The 17388-nt window shown below is 41.3% G+C and overlaps 1 protein-coding gene across 11 annotated transcripts in view; it reads left to right on the top strand.

The window, feature by feature from the left end:
* The window catches only part of fbrsl1 (fibrosin-like 1), a 482412-nt gene that overhangs the window by 453145 nt on the left and 11879 nt on the right, over positions 1 to 17388 (top strand). For 7 of the 11 annotated variants that reach the window (XM_041786864.1, XM_041786872.1, XM_041786865.1 and 4 more), the window contains 8 exons: positions 4494 to 4911; positions 5831 to 6090; positions 7819 to 8069; positions 12087 to 12137; positions 12338 to 12433; positions 14565 to 14636; positions 14816 to 14845; positions 15151 to 15222. In XM_041786864.1, the coding sequence (XP_041642798.1) occupies positions 4494 to 4911; positions 5831 to 6090; positions 7819 to 8069; positions 12087 to 12137; positions 12338 to 12433; positions 14565 to 14636; positions 14816 to 14845; positions 15151 to 15222 (1250 nt within the window). Of the gene's footprint in view, positions 1 to 4493; positions 4912 to 5830; positions 6091 to 7476; positions 7638 to 7818; positions 8070 to 12086; positions 12138 to 12337; positions 12434 to 14564; positions 14637 to 14815; positions 14846 to 15150; positions 15223 to 17388 lie in introns of all 11 variants that reach the window. The other 4 variants (XM_041786873.1, XM_041786875.1, XM_041786866.1 and 1 more) reach the window with 3 other exon arrangements.

Genomic DNA, 17388 nt, shown 5'->3' on the forward strand with positions numbered 1-17388 from the left:
ATCGATTTTTTAAAAGTCTGATACAATCCTTTTTTGTTTCTCTTTTTATGATAATAAAGACGTTGGTATTAGAGCGTTTATGGTGGCCCAGTATGCCCAAGTATCTGTGGCCATGTTTGTGTTATGAGTGTCTGTGTGTAAGCTGGCAGAGTGATTTTAATGAGGGCTGGTTTGGTCTGAGCTGAAACCTCCCTGCCTCCATTAGAGCCCATTAGAATCATCATTAAGATAACCCGGCGCTCACTGTGGCCCTGGCTCGCCTGCATTAGTATCTGAAACCCCTTTGTATCTCCTAGTGGTCGTGGCGAGACTTCCTTCGGCATCACTTGCCTCGCATTGTGTCTGAGAGAACAGGTTGCCACGGCAACATCACCCACCGGCGACATTTCGACTGTGGATATTTGCCTCTCCGCCTGTTTGTCTGTATCTCTGTGTCGCTGCCTTCAGCCACCCTCTTTTTCGTTTGTAGAAGCGAGACGCTGACAGTTTAATCCAAATCCCAGACCCCTGTAAATCTGCAGGTCTATATATGCCCGGACCCTGGAATTCATTAGAAAATCGTGACACCTTAGGCAGCCCCAGCTCTCCCATAAAAGTCCAAGCGCCAGGGAGGGGGAGCAGAACAAATAAAAAAATAAAAGCTCTGCCCTGCCTTTTTATTGGTCTTTTTATGGGTGTTAGGATCCTTGAAAGATTAAGCACGCTGTTAATAGGGACTGGATATTCCATTAGTGGGCTGCATGTCGAGTTCTCCCCAGCTCGACAGCGGCTCTTCTCATTTTTTTTTTTGTCACCGTTGAGAGTGCCTGTGGAGCTTTTTTTAATTGAGGTGCTAGTAAGCCTTGTGACTGAAGTAGTGCTGCATCAGAGCTGTAGATTAGAGCCGCTAAGAGAGCTTCATCTCCACCAGGCAGCCCTCTCTCTTCCTGTCTCTATCTCCCTCTGTCCCTGTGTGAGCAGCTTTTTTCTCCCAGTTTTCTATGCATGTGCTGTATCTGTGCTTGAGACGAATTCCTCCACTGGCAGCTTTAATGAGTTCAGTAGCTGTGGTCGTCGCAACGCTACCATCTCCTCAAACTCAAATTCTTTGTGGCCCATTTAGCCATTCTTTTAACTCTCAGACAAGTAGGAGATTGCAAAAACGTCGTTTCTTTTTCATTAAGATTCATAAGTGCTTTGAGATTCTTTGTATGTGAAAGGTGTCGAGATGCTGCATTTGCAGCCACTTTCATTTTCCCGCTACAACAGCATGTAATTACAGCCATTAAATCGCAACAGCCTAAGTATGAAAGTCGCTGTTCGCTGGAATGCTGATTAGAAAAGCTCCTTGTCTGCTGAAAAGACCCCTGATGAATGAAAAAAGACAAAGTAGTCGGGTTCAGAGGGCTTTGCTGTGGTTTTTCCCAAATCCCCCGAAAGATCAAGACGGGAGGATGGGATGGTGCAGTGGCAGAGAGGCCAAGATAAGGGGCCACGATCTCCCTTCACAGCACAATTGAAACATAATTATTTCATGCCAGATTGTGTGCTCAGCAAAGCCCTGAATAGGGGCCGACATTTAACTTTAATTAGCTGTGATTTATTCATACTGACTGGATTGCGGGGAGAAATTGGATCATCTGATTATAGTCAAGCATGAAAATGACCTGATTAAACACTTAATGGAACCTAGGGAAAGGGGAGCAGGAGGAACCTTGGGCAGAAGACATTTGGACGACGATGATGTATAAGAGGAAAGGGAGCTGCTTTCCTTATCACTGATCACGAATATCCTTCAGAAAAACACAGTGGAAAATATCCTTCCTTTTATGGCTGTAATCAGTTCAGCATTGTGTCTTTGAATCAAACAAGAAAGGAGCTTGACACCTGAAATTTGGCAGAATAGAGTTTTTTCAGGTCTCAAATAATCAGCGGCTAAGAGGTCACGGTCAGATGTTATCATGGTATTTTCCAGGTTGTTTGTCATGTTGATGCCAAGACTCTGATGACTGTTTTTATCTTACCACTTCCTGATTGAGGAGTGAGGCCAAAAACAGTTGATACTAAAGCCTAGTCCACACATAAGCAGCTATTTTTAAGAACTAAAAAATCCCATCTGCATACATTATTTTTTTCTTCTTCATCCACATGAAAATGCAAAAACACACTGTTAACTTCTCTAAAGAGCACAACATGTCAATAGCAGTCTGTCCTTCACTGTGCAGGTGTTAAGAATGGATGGTAATATGGTATACTGGTGGCCACAGAGTGGCTTTAATTACCATGAAGACAGCACTGTGTAATGTGCAAATATTTATAATAAATCCTTTAGTAAATGTGTGTCCATTTCCCTCAGCAGCACCGCCGCCTGCGTATGCAGATTTTTTCAAAGCAATTAGAGAATTCCTGTTAATGATATTTGGCCAATTTGACAAACAGCTAATGCGCTCATATACAGCCGCACATATACCCATTTGAATGGGCATGGCACAGCATGGTGCTCTAAAGTAAAACTGGTTTGAATAATGAAGGTTCTTAATAACCACCTGCTTAGTGAAACCCATTTCATGTGATATTTAGATAAAGTTAATCAGTTTCTGTTGGTTATTTTTGAACTAAAGTATTCTGTAACTTTATTACCTCCTTGTAAAGTGAATGTGTGGATGGAAGGAGCTCGCCATTGTTGCACAATGCAGAAATAACTGATATTATAAAACACATGGAACATTACGTCACAGTCCCAGCTCCTTTAATAATAGTTTTAGATTTTTATTTCTCATTTTACCTCTGAGATGAGGGGCGGGAAGAGGGAGGAAGCATATATGTCCTATAGGAGGAGAGTAAGAATAGGAACTTAATCAGATCATCTGTCTGTAGTTCTGTTGCTCAGTTTACCTGTGAAAGGTGCAAATAATGCCTCTACAGGTGCTTCATTGCAAAGAGTGAAGCACCTGTGCTGTGCTTGCATGTGCATGTCGGCAAGCACCGTTAATAAAAACACCTGGCAGTAATGCCATATACCCCAGTAAAATCAAGGGAAGATTTGATGGTAATAAAAAAGAGACAGTGAAGATTCCCTCGACAGGCAAAAATTTCATTTTTAAAATTGTCCCAACAATCCGAACTTTGTCTTGTCCAAAACAGGTAACATTAGCAGTGGGGTTTGTGTCTTCAGAGTGCTGTATGGAGCAGAAGTGACCCTAGAAGTCCATTCAGGCATCTCTGTTCATCAGCATAGTGGGACAGAAACTGTCAGCATGCATAAAGTCCAGTTGGTAACAACAAGTTTGGCTTATGTCCACTATTGCCATGTAAAATGGATTATCTTGTACACCTGTGACACACAACAGGACAAACCCAAAACTCTGTTTTCCCAATCTGCACATTAGCATTGTAAACAGTTTCCACAAGGTGCATATTCAGTGACCTTAACCACTGTATGGCTGTGTAGGAATGGCCAAAATGCACAGAAAATAACTCAGTTTGCAAAAAGTTATGGACAAAGCCTGACAATCCAGAGAACTCAAACAGCCTTTCATATTTTTGTAAGAGCTTTGAGTCCAGTCCCACTCAATCTACTATAGCAGGGCTGTTTGCAATATAGAACTGGTTTGAAAAAGGTCATGGCATTGATTTCTGAGTGTTTGAATGGGAATCAAAATAGATCCTGAAGTAGGCTGGCTCACTGAAGTGTCCTAGCATCAATGTATGACTGTGTGTGTGGGATTAGTGTGAAATGTAAAGGGCTTTAAATGGATGAACACAGTCCATTTAGCAGTGTTTGCAAACGATGCGTTTCCAACATGCAGTCCAGTTTGTTACAGTTGGGCAAGTTTGGTGCAGTAAACCTCGATCTGGTTTGTGTTTAGAGAAAACAAGAGTGCAGTGATGCTCCTGCAAAAACTTCTGTGAAAACCTCTTCGGTAAACTCTGATGACCACTAGTCACAATGTCCCACTTCATCATACCGGCATACAGCCAAATGTGTTGCATAATGTCACTAGCTGATGCAGGACCCCAAAGCAAATCTGACCCCAAAGCACATCTGGAACCTAAACTGGCTCCTGTTGTGCACATTAAAGAGCTGGTTCTTAGAATTGGCTGGTCTTCATCACAACATCCTGTCTCTTCTCCTTTGTGTTCTAAGTTCTTTCTGTTTTCTTTAAAAGCATGTCTATGACAAAATAAATGAGAATAGCTGTTCAGCTCAATAAACACATGGCAGGGTTTGTGTTTGTCCATGGTTTTCCATTGTTTGGCCAACTAGTGGACTGCAGTGAGTCTAGTTCTACTATTTAGGGTCATATAGGATAAGCTCGATGCCCTGACAGAAGGGTGCCAAGTAAGTGGGACAGTACAGATCAGTTAGAGAGTTGCAGTAGTTGTGTACCGGATCGGATCAGTTGATGGGAACACAGCTAAAGCAATAATTTACCCTGCCAGAGGAACTTTCCTGGTTATCAGTTGGTGAATTTTATTTTAAGATGTTGCTTTTCTTTTCTTTTTTTTCTCAGGTGTGCCAACGAATGAGAGTCCAGAGTCTAAGACTTGTACCTCGGCCAAAGTTTCAGGTCTCCAGCGCAGCCAGGAGCAGAGCAACAGTGAGGTGCTCTTCACACCTCCCGTGCCCAGCCCCACCCCGGCGTCTGCGCCCACGGGCTCCCCTGCCCCGGCTGCAGCGGCGGCCCCCCTCGAGCCCCCTAGGTCACGCCTCCCCAGCCCCACTCCTCTCAGTGTCAAGAAGGAGCAGCAACCTCCGCCCCCTATCCCCACCCCTACCCTGCTGAGGGCACAACCCCACCCCCAGCCCCACCCTCCCCACCCGCACGTTCACCAGGAGCCGCGTGTTCTTCCGCCCCCGCAGCACCACGCACGGCCTGTAATCAGCCACCAGGTGCACCACCCATTGTACAGCAGCCTCCACGACATCAGGTGGGTTGTTACACGGGTATGTTTGGTTAGAGGTGCAGATTCCGACATGAGGGGAGGCACCTGTGTTTTATTTACGACTTCCTATTAAGAATTCACTGTGTAAACCAACCAACAGAATAATCAACACTGTTTACAATGCTCATGCTGTACCTGTCACACACTAGGGCTGCAAATATCACAAAGATTAATATTGCATGGGTTTGGTGTGGCATCATTGTACTGCTAAAAGAAACAAAACGTTTATCTTATTTATTGAATGAATTAAAATTTAATGAAAATACAAACTAGGCTTAAAATAAAGCAGTAGTTTCAGTTGATTTCCATCATAGAATAAGCATAATTTTAATTGAATGTGATTGATCAAATAGTAATGTCAGAAGAAGCATTTATGGCAGATGTTTTCTGGTGCAGGTCATATTGGCCTTTTGCAAATCCTGTGTCATGAAAAAAAGACTTCTTTAATTAACAGACCAAAAATCTGGACTTTTAGATCAAACAGTTGACAAAAAAATTGGTAAGATTATTTACAGTTTTACAAAAAGTTATACATTTCAACTACTTTTTTTCCATTTAGTGTGTATTTGTACATAAGCACATGTATGTAATTAAAATTTTTATTGTTTTTTTTTACATCATTACAACATTTTGGCAACACACATTGTACAGTCCCCACTGCGGGTAGTACTTAAACAAACAAACAAACAAACCCCCCCCAAATAAAAAAAACAAAACAAAACAAAGGTCGCTCTTTGATACAAGTGTCCATATGGACATATGCCTATGGACGTAAGTACATGTATGTGATGAAATTCATCATAAACTGAACGAATGTTGTACAAAAATGTAATTTTTTAATTTATATTAATAAATCAAATATATATTTTAATGTCAATATTTTTGTCTCCCATTTAATCTTCAGCCACAGCAGCAGTCCGGTGGGTCTTCCCAAGCAGCACTTGCCCCCCTCCCCTCACCATCACCTCAGTGGGCTCCCTTCCTCAGCCCCCGCCTTGCCTCTGTCCATAGCTAACCTCTCTACCTCGCACTATTCCTCCCTACGGAGCCCGGCCCATCGCCATTCGGCCATGTTTGCAACCCCAGCCACACTGCCGCCACCACCGACCTTACCGACCAACAGTTTAGTGGTGCCTGGGCACCCCGCCGGCACCCCCTACCCAGGTACAGCCGCGCACCTCACATGCTAGGACAAACCCCTAGGATCAATGTTCACTTAGTATTTTATGATTCAACTTTTTTAAAACAGAGGAACTAGCTGCAGAAGTATTCATACTCAATAAGGATTGCACACATTAAGATGATACTTCACACTTAGAAGACAGGCTTCTGCACAATCTGTGTAGTTTAATGGCTTTTTGTAATAGTTTTACATTTTTTATGATTATTTCTTTTACCACAATTGCATGCAAAGCTCTCTTGTATTTATGTTGCAGAAACAGCTCATAGAAATGTATCTTTTATGTTTCTGTAGAGTGCTACAGTAGAAGCAGATATATAATTATTCTTAATAATTCATAAGTAGTAGTTTTCATTGTAAGAATTGTGACATGTGGTGTAATTATATGCTGTTGAGCTTATGTAACTGTTTGTGTGTTTGCTGATGTGGTAAGTGCTCTTTTGTTTACAATTTTAAACTTATTTTTCATGTAATATATGGACTACAGATCATCCAAGCAAATGTGTTTTTATATGTACTGTTACTGATTTATTTCTTGCTCTGTTGTCTTAATATTTAGAACTTTTACACCAATTGACTTTGTTGAAAAGATGTAGCTTCTTTGCTTAAATAGAGCTTTGTTTATATGCAAATATTGCTTTATATTTTCTTCTTTGTTACAAGTTTTTCAACATTAGTTTCAAAAACTGTTTTCAGAGTACTCCATGCATAGTTACTAGTGTTTTATACCTTTACACTTATCTCAAATGCACCATAAGCAGTGCATGCTGATCTACAATGAGCTAAAAGTCAGTATTTTTATTACTTTTGTATCTGTAAACATGACAAAGCATTCCAGTTAGTGCAAAAGCTACTAAAGTAAAAGCTAAATAACCCAATGTAAATTTTCCAAAGACCTCACAAGCAAATGTGCTCTACGTCAGCCCTTATTTTTTCTGTTGGAGAACATCACGCATCAGTTTCTTAGATGGGCTATTCAAAGTAACTTAATGGTTATGAGGTCGCTGTAGGAGGGCTCAGAAGCAGCAGTGGAAAATGTCAGCTAACAACTGGACAGTCATCACAGCTGGAGACATCTTCAACAGCACTTTAACAGCCACGTGTCGAAAAAAACGGCGCGCTCAGTCAGCAATCTGACACAACCTCAACGACCAGAATCATGTTTGCTCCCGCCAGCAGTAACAGATTGGTATCTATTTGATAATATGTTCCATAATTTAATCAAAAATGCAATTCTCTGCTGCTATAGAAGGTATCAAATGTCTCCAGCAATGATGGGTGTCTCCAAATATGTGCTAAGACTTTCTAATAGAGGGCAAGAGTGTGTGTGTTTTCTGCTGGGATGACTCTTGGTTCTCTCTTGTCTTTAGATACCAGCCTGTTGATATCATTCAACCAACCAATCATGTATTGCCAGCCTCATTCGGGGATTCTGATTGGCACATTGTCACAGGCAACTCTCTTACCACCACCAATGAGTCCCCACGTAGAAAACCCTCACAGCATGAGCTGGAGAAACAGAGAATGCCAGGTGACTATTTTCTTTCTTCTTCTATCCTTGTTGTGAAGACTGACTGGGCGCCCGTGCCTTTTTTCTTGTGTCCCTCCCCTTCCTTCTCCCCTTCCCCTTTATTTTCTTTCTTTCTTTTCTTTTTTTGTTTCTTTTTTTTCTTTCCCCCCCGTTTGGTTTTCCTCGCTCTCCTTTCTTGCAGAGCATGACCTCCTGAGGCAGGAGCTGAACAACCGCTTCCTGGTTCAGAGTTCAGAGCGGGGCCGGGGGCCGTCCGCCTCCCCGCTGGCCCCTGTGTCGCTCCTGAGGGCCGAGTTTCACCAACACCAGCACATGCACCAGCACCAACACACCCACCAGCACACCTTCACGCCCTTCCCCGCCAGTCTGCCCCCGGCCGCCATCCTCACCCCGCCCACCGCACCCCCCATGGTGCGTACCCAAGCCAGAAATGTGAGGATAAGTAAAATAAAGCTCCCAAATCCCCCATCTATTACCCCCTCCCAATCTACTCTTCAATTGATTCCTCCCTTTTTTTCTTCACCCCTAAATTCATCAAAAATGTCCCGTAGAAATAGGAACCCCCCTCGTTTTTGGAAATGATGGCTCTGATTCGGTTTGAATTTTGCTTTTTGATTTCTGTCCTGCTGTTAAAGCCTGATGAGAAGCTGGGAGCATCACATCTGTTCCTTTATTACAAGGACAAGTGCTGGCTGTGGACCCCCTGTACACTCACAAAAGCCCAGTTCAGATCAAAGATTCACAACAAGACCAGTTCAAACTTGCAACTGGTTGTTACGGGTGCTCTGTGACGATCTAAACATCTATCAGCTCACACCGCTGCAACTGGGCAAGAAGATGCGTCATGTCTATAACATCAATTCTCTTTGATTTTAAAGTTATTTATTTCTGAAGATACTGGACTATGAATCTGTCTGCACTCAACTGTTTTTTCCAGCATTTCTGTCTTTCTGATAAGGCATAACATTCATCACTCTTCTTTCTCATTGACATCATCGTGTGGCAGCAAAATTTCACAGCACATATAAACAGAAATATGCTTTGCTTGCTTAGTCTTGTCAGCGCTAAGATTTCTGCTGAGATTAATTAAATTTGCACAGTCAAATTTAGCAACGACAGCCTTACATTTCTCATGCATTAAATCATAGAGTGCTGCACTTCCTGCTTATATGCACAGCTGATGGAGAAGTGGTTACCAGGCTGAAGTTTCTATATGAAAACTTAAATAAAAACTGTAATCATTTCCAAAATTCACAGCCTTTATCCTGTGAAATATTCTACTTTGAACAAATTTTTGTTGGCATTTATGGCCTCAAATTGTTCTGCTTGCTACATCCTGCAACCAACTGTCTATAACTTGACGAACTGAATCACAGGCAACATCATCAGACGGCTTGATCTGAGCTGCAGCGGCTCACCTCAGACAGCTGTGATGGTTGCGACCAACATTCTAAAACAGTCTATTTACATTGCAAATTTTTGGTCTGAACTGGGCTTAACACACACCAACACTACAACCAGTATGCTAACATATAAGTGCTACCCAACCAGACATATAACTCTTAACCATCTTCATTTAAAGTGAATCTATGCATCATACTGTATATAATCCACACTTTGCCTTAATTTCTGTTTAAGCCACTGTCTGACTCACGTGTCAGCTGAACACACAGGCTCCAACATATTTGTTTAAATTATTCACCCTTCGTCTTAACTTTTTCTTGTTTAGCATTTGCCAGAGATCAAAAAAGGTCAACTGCAGGAAGGGAGGCTTTACAATTGTTTGCATATGGATGTGTTTTAAATGCTTTTGAATGTTTTCATTTGCCTGCTCTCAAAGAGCGACAAAATTCAGTCAGACAGACCCGTGCAAGTTCATGTGCTTGAATGCATTCCTGCAGATTTATAGATTTTCTTGTAAGTGCATTTCCAGGGCTGTGTTTGCCAACCACAAATCAAAGCCTTGCAGTCGGTCAAATGACTTCATTTCACATGAAAAGGTGGGATGACATCATGGCCAAACTGTTTTGATAATAGTTGTAATTGCTTCCTGCAGCACAAAAGAAGAAGAAGAAAAGATTATGACTAATTATCCATCATTTTAAACATTCAGCAATCTGACAGTCGATTCAGATGTTTGTAGCTTGTTGGCATTAGTCTAATAGATGTAATCCATCACTTCATGACCTCTGATTAAAAGCCCATGCTCCCTTTAAGACCTCACTGTAGATTATCCCCATCCTGTACATTAGAAAGTCCGAGCTCTGGTATTTACAGCACAGACTGCGATAAGAATAGAGAGCGTTACGAGAGCCAACACACTCTGAAATCTGGTCTGCTGCTCATTCCTGACATGGAAGGAATTATATACAGTACACAGCCCTCCCTTTGAAGATGAAAGAGGCGATTTTCCTCATCTTGCTAACGCTTGCATTATGCAGCCGATGATGTACATAAACCCCCCATCTCTCCTGGAGCTCTTACAGTGGGATTTGAGACAACCACTAATGTCTTCTGCTGTTTTATTTTAATTGAAACTGTGTTATTTAACTTGTTCCTGTTCCACTCAGTAACAAAGCTGTTTTCTTACGTTCTTTCTCAGAGAGGCAGGAGTGACAATAATGATGTTGTGGTTGTTTGTTAACTGTTTGATGAAGAGGCTAGCTATGTAAAGCCTTGTCTCTTTATCTCTCACTTGCTCTTTCTGGGGTTTTTCCACTGAACACCACATGTCATTTCAGCTATGTAACAGTTGTTTGCTAATGGCTGTAATTAATGAAATTATGAAGCCTCTATTTTTGTTTATTGTTTGACGCCCTCAAGCAGCTGGCTTACCAAATGGCAGCACTGAGACTCTTCGCTTCCCCGCCCCCTTGCCCCACCATGTCTTTGGACAAGAAATATCCTTAATTGTTATAAGATGAAATATTAAGCTTTAATTAGCTTAAGCTGTTAGCTATAAAACTGTGACAGGCTCCATAAATTACAAGGGCAAGAGCTTTTGTTTTTTCATTTTTTCCCTCTCTGTGTTTTTTTTTTTTTAACAAGGCCATAAAGTGTCCAAATTCCCTCCCGGTGTCAGACATTAAACAGGCCGCGCCTTCAGAAATGCAGAGGAACTGTTTAATGAGCTCGGAAGCTGGCTCGGCGTTTCCTCTCAGCAGGCTGTCTGTCTTTGATTTCGGCCCATTATCGCCCACAAACAAGGCCGCCAACACCACCGCGGCCATTTTGTCTGCAGATGTGAATGGTCCTGTTTGACTGGAAGGCTCCTGACTCAATCCCTGCATCTCCACTAGAAGCAAAGCCAACCCTACGCCTGCTCCGCTCCCCGTTAAACCACCCGTGTCGCCGCACACGCGCACACAGAATCCCTGATTCATACCCACTCATTTCCCTGTTTTATGAAAACCAAAAACGTCTGCGCCTGCCAAGAGAGCTTTGGGAAAACACTCGCAAAAAGTACCTGCAAATGGTTTGTGTATTTGTGGAAAAGGAATAAGTTACTGTCGCTTGTAATTAGCCTGTTTCAAAATAGAGGGCCAGTATTGGCTTGTGAACAGACGTACAAAGTCCCCATTCATACTCGGGGCAACGTTCTCCATCCTGTCCCTCTCTCTGCTCCTTCTCAGCTTACTGACTAGATTCCCATGTGTCTAAACCATGATTAGAAATATTCTTTTATGCAACTACAGCCTTTTTAGTAGACATGAGTGCTGTTACAGAAGAGACTTCCTCTCATCAATTCAGCACATTAAGGCTGTTAAGTTTCATGCAGAAAGTCCTGAAATAGCACCTAACCATTGCAAATGTCATCTACTGGAGTCAGTCATAAAACACAGAGTTAAAGGAGGCTCCTGTTGTACTTTCCAGGTCTTGATGCACAAAAGGATCGGCCTGTTTTTTGGCTTAAGCACTGATGAATTTATTTTCAAACACCAAAACAAGTTAAAAGTCTTCATGTAGACCCTGTCAATCTTTACCATGTTGTAAAAAAGAGAGAAAGCCTTTACAGTCAAAAGCAATTAGATTCACATTTCTACAAATTTTCCAGTGAATAGAAACAACTGGTCTGGGTTTAAAACGGTCTGATTCCCAAGCAGGGCCCCCACGCCCAGCGTCTGTATGCTCAATTGGAAAATCATGCAGCCTGTCTTCATTTTGGCAGTCGGCTAAAGCGCTCATATTGTTAGTAATTTAACTGCCTATCTGACCATGCAGTTTAAGTAAACCCATGACCAGTGCAAGCCAGCTGCTTTTCTCTGGGGCTTATTATTCTGGATCAAAACCCTGCTTATTACCAGTTACAGATGCTGATCATGTGTTTTGTTTTTGTGCTGTAAAATAATGAGAGATTATTTTTAAAGCAGGTTTTTGCATGAAGGATTTTGTTGAATCATTTTCTGGTTTCTTTTTGTCCCTAATTCTTTTCTCTCTAATCTCTTCCAGTTCGACAAATACACCCCCAAACTGGACAATCCATTCATCAGGCATTCAAATGTGAGTCTCTTTTTTCATTCTAATTTAAATGTGTTATTTGCATTTGGCAAATCAAATATTTGACATATTTGAATGTTGCCGTGAGTGCTTTTACTGTGGCTGTGGTTTTTGTGCGTGCTTATGCTTGAGTCCTGTACGTTTCTCTGTATGATTTTGTTTTGTGTCTTTTTGTGTCTCCCATCCTCCTCTTTTCTCCCCAGTTCTTCCCCTCCTATCCCCCCACCATGCCAGGCATGCCCCCGCTGCTCCCACACTCAGGACCCTTCAGCTCGCTGCAAGGAGCCTTCCAGCCCAAGGTCAGCCCCACATCCCTTCCCTCAAACCACCATCCACAAAAACAGGCAGACGTCAAGAAATGTTCATACAAAAATCATACAGGCCTGTAAACAAGGGAGACCAACCACAATTACAGGACAATAAAGTAGTACAGTTAGGTTTTCCTGGAAAACAATTTCACTTCTATGTTAAACATAGAGCATGGCACACACTACAAGCTTTTTGTGCTGATTTTGGCCCTGATTTCCCCCCTTTTGACCAAAGTCAGCAAAGGCCCAATGACCAGATGGTTCTAAAGATTAATGTGATAGATATTCCTGTGGTGTTAAAAGTGATATTTCCCTCACCGATTTGCTTGGAAGATGATCAGAGCCGCTGCACTGTGAGATTGAAAATGATTAACAAGCTTGCTATTAAGCAAGCTGACCAAAAGGCGGAAGCACAGCAAACACAGCCATGGCAGTGACAGAAAACATGGAAGTATAAAGTTAGATGGACAAAAAATGGAAGGATCAACTTGTTGAGTGTTTAAACAAATGGACTGAAGCTACTAGCAGTGAATGTAGGAGGTAGCTAACAGCCACATTTAGCTTTTAACTCTGAAGTTATGTTCGACTGTGCAAGATATAGACTTCTCAGGGTGGAGACTGGTTGTTGGTGAATGAATCTGTTAGTGTGTGGTGTGCTGTGTTGATCATCTCATTGCATACCCATTGTTTTAAGAACAAAGCTGTTAAATCGGTCATTATAGGTCACCATGTGTGGGGTCAATCACATTTTAAAAATTGGCTAAGTTTAAAAAAAATGTCCTTGTGTTTGCCGGGCTTAGAAAGACTGTTCATTGGCTTAAACTGCATACGTCATTAAGAAGTTAAAAGTTTTTATTTTATCAATGAGCCATGCAATCAAACTCCCAGCTCGGATGGACTTAAATGACACAGAGAGTTTAGGTTCAAGAGTATAGTACCATTTATTCTCCAGCTTAAAAATGGTCTTGGAGTTTAGATACTCTTTAAATAAATGGCTAATACACATTAGCTGTCCATGCATTTGAACACATGGATGTCCTTGAAGGATGTAATCATGCACTAATCATAAAGGAAGTTTAGGTTTCACACTACAGTGATACAGAACATGACATAACTGGGCTTACGCACAATACTCATTCTTCTGTCTGTCTTGTGTGTTAGAATTAGCAGAGCTCTCGGTAAAGATGTGAAAAGAATTCTTCAAGGCCTCAACCCATCCCATTTTAATTCATAAATCCATCTGTAATACACTGGCTGATGTTAGTGGACCTGAACCAGAGTCAGAGCTGCATGCTGACCTGAAGCTGTGACAGGCCATGCCAAAGATAAGAGAGCCATGTTGGTCTGTGAGGAGAGGAGAGCAGAGAAGATGCAGCAACAGTGTGGATGTGAGGGATTGGGGGGCGGGGGGGTCTGTCTGGCAGATGCCCAGCGGCTGTGACCCGGTGTAAGCCACCAATCAAAGCTGGCCTAAATCCGCTGGCCCTATTCCCAGGGGGGCTCTGTCATGGAGGGGCCCTTTTGTCGAAGGCCCCTCCAGATGGTTCAGGGAACAGTCTTTTGCGTCCAAAGCCTCTGCTAAGTATTCTTGGAGAGGAGCTTCTGGGGGGGGATCTGTGATGTTTGTGGGGGGGCTGGTGACCCAGGTCACCCTGCAGGATCTTCCTATCCCTGATGTAGGGATGGATTAATGAGGCTGATCGAGGCACTCTCACTCCAAAGACTTAAAGGAGAGATCAGAGAGATCAGGGATGTGCTACTCTGGCGTGGCTCAGAGTGAGGCATTGATGCAGTTTTCTAATGACGTCAGTTATGCAGTGAGGATTACTGAGGAGGACATAAGGTTAGAGTGATGGTGGTATCACTGCTGAAGGGTCTTCTTGTGGTTTTGAATCATGCTTCCATTCTTCAGAAAACTACCTTGAATTATACTCTAGCAGAATCGGTAAAGACATGGAGATAAAGACAGTCTAACCTAAGATCACAAAAGTCATGCCTTTAGATTCCCTATGTAATTCTCTGTTATATAAATGTTGTGCACAAGGTTTTGTTTGTCTTCTTTAAGTACTTTGGATTAGATTGATCACCAGGTATCTCTTTGTCTCCCTCTCTTTGTCCCCAGGCTTCTAATCCTATCGACGTAGCAGCTCGTCCTGGGGCAGTACCTCACACACTCCTACAGAAAGATCCAAGGGTAAGCATCAAAGTTCTGGGTTTGCATCGCATTTTGACTCCTGCACCTCTATGGACACATTTCATCATCCTGTGAATAAACCCCTTAAACGCTGGCATCTTTTTGAGCTCTACACAGCAGTGCATTTTGGCTCCTTATGTGAGACACTGGTGGTAACGATTGTCCGTTTGTCTTTACAGATAACAGATCCGTTCAGGACATCAGTTAGGGTAAGTGGTTTCCTTGTCCATGTTAAATGCTCTATCTCTCTGGCCAGGCCACAAAGTCTAAAACTGCAAATTCTCCAACTATTCTGATCAAACATATGCCAGCTTTTGGCTGCATTTGAGGATAGCTTTGAGGTCTCTTTTGGGCTAAAGTCAGGGTTAGATTTTCTTAATCCATTGCCTGGTTGAAAAATTCTGACGAGTTCCCACTTTGTAGTTTGGCCAGAAAAATCTCAATGCCAGCATCCATTTTTAGCTCCCTTTATCAAAGCCAGCAGGCTAACCTCAGTTTCTCTCTAAATTTTTAGAAACCTGGCAAGTGGTGCGCAGTGCATGTCCAGATCGCATGGCAGATCTACCACCACCAGCAGAAAATGAAGGTGCGTGACATGGATAATGATGTCTTGCTTTCATTTTAAACCAAATATGGTATATTTGTAAAATAACTCACATAACACACACCCTGGATAAGACGGCATCTTGGTTAGTGGACTTTTTCTCTCTAGAATAATGTAAAATCAGAGCAACCGTGTAGATTGAAAAGGCAGATTCCCGAATGGAAATAAGGATGTCAAAATGTTCAACTCTTTGATACATTTTGAAATCGAGTCTTAAAATAATAAAATGTCCATCATTTTAAACCTTTCATAGGGCGATCAGTCAAAGACTTGGAAATTCATCATTTCATTTTGTAATTTTCCAATTTTTCCTTATTATGTTTTTAATCAAGATCAGCAAAGTTACTGTATGTGGTTTCTTACCAAAGTTTAAGTATATTTAAATGTTTGTAATGGAAAATAAACATATTTGAAGTCAAAGGAGCATTTACCTACACATTAAAAGTTTATCAATTGATACTTCTTATTTTATACAAAAATGCATTTCTGTGGTACATACTGAAACTTTAAAGACAAAACAAACTGCACCTTTCCAGATAAAAAGGCATAAGACATGGGGCATAAAACAGGGGAAGGTCAAACTTCACAGAGTCAACCATGATAGCTGAAGTGTCCCATGACATGGTTTGGGACATCAGAGTTGATAAGGGTGCTGAGATCCCTAGGGGGTAGGACATGATTGGCTTCAAGATACTGTATAAGAAAGGTGGTTTTCACCTATTTTTCCCTATAATTTCAATAAAAAGCCTAAAAATCACAAATATTTTATTACTTAATGAATTTTGGCTTTTAATAAGGCTCACAGTAAAAATGAAAAAAGATATATGTGCAATATAAGACTGTTAAAAAGTTATAAAACTGGCCAAAATTACACATATTTACTATATATGCCTTGTAATATTATATTAATTAGAGAAAATCTCAGTGGATCACTCTATACTGTTTTAGAAACCTGTGGCAACATCTAATACACTATTGAGCACCATTATCCTACATTGTTATGAGGTATTTGTAGATTAATTACCCTTAGTATGGCTTACTAGATGAAATATATGTATGTATAAAAATAGACATCCTATGATGCACTCAAATGGGTATCTGCTCAAATATGTTGTCTCCATTTTTTGCGCTAAAATTACAGTAATTGGTAGACATCCTATGCAACTGAAAGTGTTAGGGACACTGATGTGGGAGTTCTGGGAAAAAAAGAAAATCTGAGACATTCTAGGCCAGTGGTTCTTAAGTGGTCTGGGCTTTGGACCCACCACCATCTCTTTAATGAGAAAATGTAAACCAAATTTTCAAACACTTAATTCATGGAATGAAAAATGTTGCAGTTTGGACCTTAGATGGCACAAAACATAGGACTAAACAAAAGGTTTGGGACAACATGCATTCATACAATTTATTTTACTCAGTTTTTGCTCTGATAACAAGTACATTTTAACATGTAAAAGAAATTCAGAAATTTTCAGGAGAAAATCAGATTTCTTACAAACATAACTTACCCCTTTGTCCAGAAAAAAAAAGAGTGTGATAAATACATGGAAAGACGTATGCCTTATAAGTTCCCATAATTTCTATCAACTTTGTGCCAATGTATTTTTTTGGGTCCTGGACCACCAGTTGAGAACCACTGTTCTTGGCCACTGCTGATGGTCAGATATTATGATGCCACTTTCTGTGACATTGGCTCAGTATCCACTGATTGGCTGAGAAGAGCCATTCTAGCTCTATTGTATTACAGGGGCAGGAAGGAAGTTGACCAAAGTGACCATATATGGCTCCTTGCACTATAAAGGGTGACCAATATAATTGAAAAATACCAAATATATATATATAAAAAAAGATTGACAGCCTTATTATATTTAGTCTAAAGCCATTGTTGGGAAGGGCAGAACCTTTGAAAAAAGTTACCAGTTGGTAAATTAAATTCTTGCCAAAGTCAATCAAGAGCCGAAATAGAAGAAAATGCAGTTAAAAAATGCAGCTTTGAATGCAGTTCTTTGCTCTACTTTTGATAAAGAAATGTTTCCCAGATCTGATAAAACTGCTGCTATAACTACATCCAAGCTAAACTCACCAGCGTCCATTGTTTACTGGCTTGCAGTACAACTAAACCCCGCCCATAACCACTGCCTTGTTTCC

The sequence above is a fragment of the Cheilinus undulatus genome, linkage group 5, assembly GCF_018320785.1.
Source record: "Cheilinus undulatus linkage group 5, ASM1832078v1, whole genome shotgun sequence".
Lineage (NCBI taxonomy): Eukaryota > Metazoa > Chordata > Actinopteri > Labriformes > Labridae > Cheilinus > Cheilinus undulatus.